This window comes from Seriola lalandi, unplaced genomic scaffold, assembly GCF_002814215.2.
Source record: "Seriola lalandi dorsalis isolate HSWRI2012SDOR001 ecotype SW California unplaced genomic scaffold, Sedor1 jcf7180002054554, whole genome shotgun sequence".
Classification (NCBI taxonomy): Eukaryota; Metazoa; Chordata; class Actinopteri; order Carangiformes; family Carangidae; genus Seriola; species Seriola lalandi.
The window spans coordinates 2,239,864-2,249,051 of NW_019525107.1; the positions used below are offsets into that span (position 1 = coordinate 2,239,864).

Sequence of the window (9,188 nt, forward strand, 5' to 3'; positions counted from 1 at the left end):
GCAACAATACGCTGCCCCCTGCAGTGAATGCAGAAGAAAAATAGGACATTTTGTTTGTTCTCTTTCATTACATCCATCAATCCTCGTCCTTCTGCCTCCACCTTTCCATCTTCATTTGCTCATATGTCTGTTTGTGTGTAGCCAGGTTTCCATGAGCAAACGCCCACCAACCTTACACAACCTTTCAATATCAGGCCCCAGGTGCAGACACACCTTCGTCACACACACACACACACACACACACACACACACACACACACTCTTCTTCCATCTCACTTGTTTCTCCCTCTAATTCTCTGTCACCGTCTTGACCTCGCTTTTTATTAGCTTTTTATAGTAGTGTTGACTCCTCACTTTGTGACAAACGTAAAGGATGTTTGAAGATCACTGGCTTCCTTCCTTCACAGCTGGAGATGCACCACAGCACAAAAGTTTCAAAATTTAAATAGACACTTGACAATGATTTTCTGTGTGTGTTCCTCTTAGTAAGGCAAGTGTCAGAAAGAAAAGTTTTGAAGATTAAAAACACAGCTACAATCAGCTGCACCCCCTCACACAATCGTTAGTTGTGACCATTTAAAACCTTCCACTATTGACTTCCAACCTGACCTGAGGTTGGGGTTCGAATACAAATCTTGCTTTATTATTTGATTAATTTGAGAACATGTTTATGATATGTTATGTGTATGAACCAGTCTAGATGATTTCTAACAACGTTCAGTGTAGGCCCCTCCCACCTCCAGTGTTAATCTGACTTCAGATATTTTTATGAAAATAATATATTGAAAATATTGTATGAAATGAACAGACACAGATTAGTTTTATGTGATGCAGCACCAAATGATGTTACAGTCAGTCTGCAGCTCTTGTTCCTCTGCTCCTACCTGACATGACTCCTGACATGTTGCGTCCATACACTACATATATTTCCGTGCACCTACATGTATGTGCCTGCACTTCCATTGCCTCAGGGCAGGAATATGCAACACTGTCAACCTTCAGGTGAACATGATTGACACCCTCTGATTGGTGAGAGGCCCTCCACTACTGAAAGGGAGGGGCAGGGTATGGTGACGACCTGTCGTACCATAAACCCAGGCAAGGACCATTGCTGGTCTGTCAGAAGTTACTCTGGAGGCCCACACCAAACATTTGTCTCTCGGCTTTTAAATGTCAAGAAGTTCATCAATCATTTGTGTTAGACATAGGCTTTTCCTAGGTTGTGTTTTTGTTCCTCGTGAGATCGGATTGCATTGCTTTCATGCACAGTTTTTTACCTCTTTGTGTCTCAGAAGAAGCAGCGAGAACCCAGTGTTGAAGACCTTTAAAGTGGGGCCCTCGTTTGGTCCTTAGACCAACCTGGTAGTTTGGAGCTTAAACTTGAATGGCAGTTATATGTCAAAAGAAAGGTGAGAACGTGGAAAGTCAAAGACAAAAAGGATGAAAGCAAAAGGGAGAAATGAGATATGAACAGCGAGAAAACATCAGTATTTAGAGTTGGAACTGAGGTGGAAACTGAACGAGGAAGGTGGGTTGTACTGTTTTTTTTTTTGTAAAGCCACCATCGTAGTGTGACAAAGAAGTCTTACTTACATCAGTTTATTGTTGGAGCAGAAAGCCGTGTAGCTGAGCTGACCAGCCTTGACTAATGGGAGATAAATAAGAGCTCAGAGGAGGGGAGGGAGGGTGCTAAAGCCACAAAAGTTTACACCAAGCATCAACTGAAGCTTTACGGTGTCCTTGAAAGAGACATGAATAGGAATCAAACTTATTTTATTCATATGGACAAAAACCAGGGAGTTAAACTATCTGAACAAAAGTGAAAAGTGTATAAGTTAAGTAATTTGATGTTTTTCCCTCTCTTAAATAATGCCTGAAATCAAGCTTGATTCCTGTAAACACAATGAAGCTGCTGTAGATACTCAGGGCTCTTACAGCAATTCTCTCTAATAACGTCACAGGGTGTTGGGATGGAGGGGCTACTGTGCAGAAAGAAATGCCCTTTCGAGCAGCGAGGGCTCCTAGAGGAGGGTGGAGAGATGTATGCTGGGATTGGGGAGGGGGGTGAGTGAAGAAGGCAAGCATGCATGTAAAAAAAACACACACCCACTTACATGTATAGATGTAAAAGTGGGCGTGTGTGCGCGCATGTGGTCACGCACATTCACATACATCCACCACGTCCAGCACGCTTTGGGCATTTCTTTTCAGTTCTCAGCCGAGTCTCTTTAACAGCCATGTTGTTGTTAGCGGCTTAATCACCCCTGACAACAACCTAATTAAGAAACGCTGCTCTGGAATCCACAGTTTTTCTGTGCCAGCTCACCCTCATCTCCCTCTTTCTCCCTCCCTGCTCCCCTCTTTGTGGCCCCCCTCTCAAATACACCCCCGTTTTTACACTCTCAGCATCTCCCTCGCTCCCTGTCGACCCCTGTCTTTGTCCTTGACCCCGGCTGGGCTGTTTGAGACCCCTCTCCACTGCATACAAACTTATCTCACCTGTGTCTTTCTGCTCCTCTCTCCAACCGCCTTCTCTAACTTTTCTAGTGCACGTCTTTCATCCAAGCTCTCGCTCTTGGCCTCGGTCCCCACATTGTTGTCTCTTTCCCATGCTCTTTGCCTTTACACTCCTCCACCTCTTCCTCTGCCCTCTGCCTGGTCAGTGTCAGCTTTTCTTTTGCAAGTTTCTTTCCTGGTTTACAAATTACTGTCGCTGTCTCAGATCCAGTTTAAGATTGTAGCAGCAAATATCAGATGGATTGACATGAAAGTTTGCTCAGACATTCATGGTCCCCAGAGGATAAATCCTACTGGCTCCCACTGACTTTGCTCTATCGCCACCATTTTTCCAATATTTGCAAAACGAATGACATAGCCGTCAATTTCAACCTTGTTTTAGTCCTAATTAGTAAATGTTAGCATTCTAGCACACTAAGATGGTGATCATAGTAAACATTGTACCTCCTAAACAGCATGTGACATTGTCACTGTGAGCATGTTAGCATGGTTGACATTAGCATTTAGCTCAAAGCAGTGCTGGTCGCAAGAATGAACGTATTTTGCACACTTCGCTGCGTGCATGCTCTTAGCAGGTCAACAGCTCTGTGCACATTTTTTCTATAATATTTTGGTCTTTATCTGGCGATGGCACGCTCATAAAAACATACATGAATCCTTCATTCATGTTCTGCTCCTCTTTTCACTTTTGTTTTATGTTTTTCAATCAGCTGACGTGATCATGTAGACAGACCAGACAGATTAAAGATTTATGGGTGATACTTATCAGCTCTGTAATTCACAACAGGTAGTCTATACTGAAGGCCTTAGGCGGGAGGTGTCTGCTCCATTGTCTCAAACAGGAGTGATGTTGTGATAACACATGCCAGGACTGTTGCAAAATTGCCACAGAAACATCCGCACTTCATCAAACGTCATCAAATTAATTATTCTAGTTTCTACTGTAAATCCAGAGGCATGTTTGAGTGTAGCTCCACACTTTTAATTACAGTTCAGATTGACTCGTCGCTGCGTTTACCAACACGATCTGATACAGATGGTTCTGGTTAAGTTTTGTAGTGCTGCTCCCAATCATATTTTATTTGTCAATCACTGCCAGGATGTTCATGTAGCAGTGTGAAGATCAATCAATGTAACTTAGTGAAACTGTAAAATAGTTTCAGAAATAAAGAAATACAACATTCAAAATGGTAAGATTGCATTTTAAATTCTACTTTCATTGCATATATGGCACTACAGTAGTTTTTAACAGCAGATCATTTTAACGGTTGAAATAACAATTAAAATGGCAACATGCAAACAATGAATTCAACTTGAAAAACAGTTATTAAGGTCAACGTCATCTTTATTATCCCCAAGGAGCAATTTGTTGCGCAGCCAACAGTAAATCAATACAATAAATACAGTAACAAAACACTCAATTTATACAAGAAACAAGGGGTTCTTGGCAGTGTATTTGAGCTGCTGTATTCATATCTGATATATATAACAAGAACTTCCCTCTGAGGAAAACTAGATTCACAAACTGTCAGTGCATCATGACGCTTTCTTTCCTCTTAGCTTCCTTTTTTTTTTTAATCTTTTGACCCAGCCGAGACACAATCCAGTCCCTATGGCTTGAGCCCCAATCACAGTGGTATTGGCACACAGCAGCACATAACCCACATTAATTCAGCTTGACGGATGAAAGCCCCGCTCTGAGGAAACGGCTCCGTCACAGCAGCTTTACTGACATGACAATATGTACAAGACACAACCTGTGGAGACACAACAAAATTGAGCAGGATCTTATTGATTGATCATCTTCACGACAAACACTGAATTTTAATTATTTCCCATGTTGTGCAACATCCACAGGTGGCGTGATACATGGTTTGATTCATTAGTCCTTTCTTGGTACAAATATGAAAGAAAATGCTGCTAATTATTTTAATATTTGAACTTGACCTCAATCGCAAGTCACTATTTTAAATGATTCCTTCATCGTCATGTCTAAAAACAAATGTGTTTTTCTTCCTCCACAGGAGTCAGACAAGTGTTTTGAATGTAACTCCCAGCATCGCTACGACCCGCACCGCCACAGAAACAGCCATCGCATTGAAAACGTCATCTACCTCATGGACAGGAACGAAGACAACACCTGGTGGCAGTCTGTCAACGGTATTTACCTGTTTCTATAACTGCACACAACAACATGATGATGGGTTCTGGGGCTGGACGGGGCTGGGAGGATGGGGGTGGTGTCCATCCATTATATTATTTTATACTATTATATTATCACAATAATATGATTATATTGTCATATTTTAGTTGTAAGTTATAATCACTAATACATTGACAGGATGTCACATAAATGATATAAAGCTTTATTCTTTATTATTATTAAATTGTTCTATTATTACATTCTTTCTACAATTAAGATTACAGAATTTATTATCACTATACAGTCCCATCCAAACACACACACACACACACACACGCACACACACACACACGCACACACACACACACGTTACAGACTCATCCCATACACATCATATTCTTGCCATTTTTACATAATACATCTCTATAACTGTTAGTTTTTTATCTTCTTGTTACATTATCTCACCAATAAAGGGAATAAAAAACATAACAATTAAAAAAGAGCTAAATCTATGACCCCACGGGACAAATACTGTAAGACTGACGTTTTCCTAAGGAGAGACTAAAATACAAAGAAAGGGGGGAAAAGTCTCCTAGAATCACTCAAGCAGACAGTGACTTCAGGACTTGAAGCTATGACACTGGCTGACAGCTGTTTCCTCCACAGGACAGGAGAATGTGAGCATCAGACTGAACCTGGAGGCCGAATTCCACTTCACTCACCTCATCATGAAGTTTAAGGTATGCACACTTTTCTTTTTTTTTTTCCTGCATGTGTATGTGGGCGTCAGTGTGCAACATTTGAAATATGGCATGTGCTTAAGCATGTCAGGGTATTCGTCCCGGTGTGTGTTTGTTGTGTACACTCAGATATTCTGCATTCCATCAGGCCTGAATCCGTCACCCTGCTGTTAGTAACGCAAACATTAAACATAAGATAAGTCTGACATGGTGCTGTCGTCTTATCTCAAACGTGACTGTATTTTCTCATATAGCCCACAGCTTAGTCACTGATGTGACCTGTGTTCATTTCTCTCTCTCCCTTCACCTCCTCAGACTTTCCGACCTGCAGCTATGATCATCGAGCGTTCGGCCGATTTCGGCCGCACATGGCGCCCCTACCGCTACTTCGCCTCAAACTGCACCAGAACCTTCCCCGGCATCCCCGCCAACGGCCTGCACCACATCAACGACATCATCTGCGAAGAGCGCTACTCCGACATCGAACCCTCCACCAACGGAGAGGTGAGAAGTTGAAAATGCACAGGTAGTAGAAACAGTAGAGACATGCTGAAGGGTAAGGCGTGACACTTTCCAGTCTCCAACCCTGGCTGTTGCATGAGTTTGAGAAATTTAAAGTAAAATGTAATTTATTATGAACATAAAGAACAGACTTTGGCGCTTAGACCCTGGCAGGAAGGGGAGTGCCATGGGGAACGGTCCATGGGAGTAAGGTGCTTCCTGTTAGAGGAAACTTGCTGGTGGTGATGAGGAATGGAATATCTTCCTGAGAGGGAAACTTCTGATGGGAGGGTTTGATTGGAGATAGTCAGGCATTCACAGGTGAGGGTGGTGGTGAGGGGTTGGATCTCAAATATCCACAGTGCTGAAACGAGAGAGAGAGAGGGGGAACACTTTTTAAAGATGAGACTGAGCCAGTGAAGCTTAGAGATGGCGGGAAACGTGCTTGTGACTTAGAAGGCATGAACAAGGAGATAGTCTTTCCTAAATGATCTTTTGCTAAGCTTCATGAGATACAATATCTTCAAAATATGTAGTTTAATTGTGGATTTTGGTCTTTTCGCCAGATTTGTGGACAAGAAATGAAATAGAGAAATTTAGATAAAGATTAGACAAAGGGAAACGTAACGAGGGAATGTGACTTTGACTCGATTGACTTTTGTTATAAATTACATTTAATTATTTTATTATTTTATTATTTTATTACTCTTATGATTTCAGTGCTGGTTGATTTTTGGTGACACCCATGTTAACTGATGCTACACGTGTCTGAATTCTGGGGGCGGCATACACGTGTTGAGGAGGACACCTGGTGTGACTCCAAACAAATAAATAGTAGTAAAAAATTAAGTCAATAATCAGCGTTTTCCCATCGCGCCATGAGCAACAGTGATCTGACCAGGACACAGTAGATGAGTTGGTTGGTTGCGTGCAGCTCTTCATCTCACTCTTCATTTCAGCTGCTCGTTCTTGTTCCATTACTGCTACTTTTTCTTTAATGTCAGAATCTGATAAGATCTTTCTACACCTCCTGTGTTCAAGGTCATTTATAAAGTTTTGGATCCTGCCATTCATGTGAAAGACCCCTACAGCCTGGACATTCAAGGTCAGTGAAGACTTTTAACTCTGAACATGGACCACTAACAGCAGCTCATTAGCAGCACAACACAGTGAGCTGCTGTTACAAAAACTTGATATATTCTTTCCATGAACAAAGACTACGTGTGCTTCAGAAGTTTTTTATAGTAAATTTCAGACACTGACGGATAAAAATTCACGTTTGCAAATGTGCAAATAGAATAGTTTTCACGAAATGGCATAATACACGGATCAGATTAGATTAATCTCTCTTTCTTCTTTACAGAACTTTTACGTATCACCAACCTGCGTATCAACTTCACCAAGCTCAACACTCTGGGAGACGATCTGCTGGACCGGCGCTTCGACGTCTTGCAGAAATATTACTACGCCATCTATGAGCTGGTGGTCAGGGGGAGCTGCTTCTGTTATGGTCACGCCTCAGAGTGCGCCCCGGTGCCAGGGGTCGACGCCCGGGAGAACGGCATGGTGAGTTCAGCGGACCGTACCACCAGAACAATCCTTCATATAATGCTGTGGGACGAAACAGAAACTCATCCTGTCGCGTAAAAGGCAGAAACAGCAGAATAGAAAACTGCTTGTCAACTTTGTTCAATACTGATTAACGTGCCGTTATTGACAATGCATACATTAACCCTTTTGCTGCATTCTGATTGGCCAGATCCACGGTCGGTGTGTATGCAAACATAATACAGAGGGCCTGAACTGTGAGCGCTGCAGAGATTTCCACAATGACCTGCCATGGAGACCAGCGGAGGCAGATAATCCACACACTTGCAGAGGTGGAGTGCACACACACACACACACACACACACACACACACACACACACACACACACACACACACACACACACACACACACAGTGTCTCATGAAATTTTTATGAGAGCAAACACTAAGATGCAGATTTCGGCCATAGGGGAGTCTGGGATACAAAGAGAAAAACAACATGATCCACGCACCTCAGTGTAATATACAGTTATCTTTCATTTTAATACATCTAGCCATCAGCAACAGAAATATGTGTGTTGCATCCTCAGTAACCACTTTTTTTGATGCATAGCTTGTCATTTTACACACGCCTCTTGTACATGTACTGTCAGTGTATCCTGATATTACTAAATGAACGCAACTTTTTAATCAAAATTGATGGAAACACGAGCCCTAACTCTGTGCACAAACGCACCGACAGAGTTTCACTCTCCCCTGAAATGTAAATTCAACATCATCTGCCCTTGAAAGCTCATTCAAGATACTATAAAATGGATTTGTGACAATGTGTATAGAAATTTGAAGAACAGGATACTAATCTTCCAATTGCAGCTCCCTCCTGAACAATTGCCTTGAACTCTGTCCTCAGAACATTGAATCGTTGAAGCTGTTTCATCGTGTTGCAGACAATGAGAGGAGTTGACATGATGTGACGTATGTGGTTGCCTCTTATTCTCAAGGTAATGTTCATCTTCTGTTTTCCAGAGTGCAACTGTAATGGCCACTCAAACCAGTGCCACTTTGACATGGCGGTGTATTTGGCCACGGGTAACGTCAGCGGAGGAGTGTGCGATGTCTGTCTGGACAACACCATGGGACGCAACTGTGAGATGTGTAAACCTTTCTACTATCAAGACCATATCAGGGACATCAGGGACCCACGGGTTTGTGTTGGTGAGTTGTGGGATTGTCCACTTTAGCGCTGCAATAAACTGATTGACTATTAAATTTTTATTTTCCCTGAAACAATTGGAAACATTCTACCAGTAGGTTTGGAAAATTTCTTTTGTTTTCCTGTGGAAATTTTTCATTTTGTTGAAAGGTCACGAGAGTTTAAAATGAATATAAGAGGGGCGTCGTGTAGCGTAGTGGTTTAAGCAGGCGCCCCATGTGTAGAGGCATCGGACGGCCTTTCGCTGCATGTCATTCCCCCTCTCTCTGCCTCCCTGTTTCCTGTCACTCTCCACTGTGCTGTCCATAAAAGCCCAAAAAAATATACTTTAAAAAAAAAAAAAAATGAATATAAGAATAAACACCTCAACCAGTAACACATTGACTCTGCACAATGACCTGTTGCCATTGTATGAACCTACATATTAGTCTTAAAGTGTATATATGCATGATATGACATCACATATTTCACAGCTGCTTTTAAGTGTACTTAAAACTTAACTTACGCTCTCCATCTGACCTCTAGC

The 9,188-nt window shown here is 42.1% G+C and overlaps 1 protein-coding gene across 1 annotated transcript in view; it reads left to right on the forward strand.

Annotated features, from left to right (window-relative positions):
- lamb2l (laminin, beta 2-like) overlaps nucleotides 1–9,188 on the forward strand; it is a 36,985-nt gene that overhangs the window by 9,602 nt on the left and 18,195 nt on the right. The window contains 7 exon segments of the mRNA XM_087176454.1: nucleotides 4,542–4,677; nucleotides 5,327–5,400; nucleotides 5,716–5,904; nucleotides 6,943–7,006; nucleotides 7,265–7,467; nucleotides 7,661–7,781; nucleotides 8,476–8,664. Coding sequence (XP_087032580.1) covers nucleotides 4,542–4,677; nucleotides 5,327–5,400; nucleotides 5,716–5,904; nucleotides 6,943–7,006; nucleotides 7,265–7,467; nucleotides 7,661–7,781; nucleotides 8,476–8,664 — 976 coding nt within the window.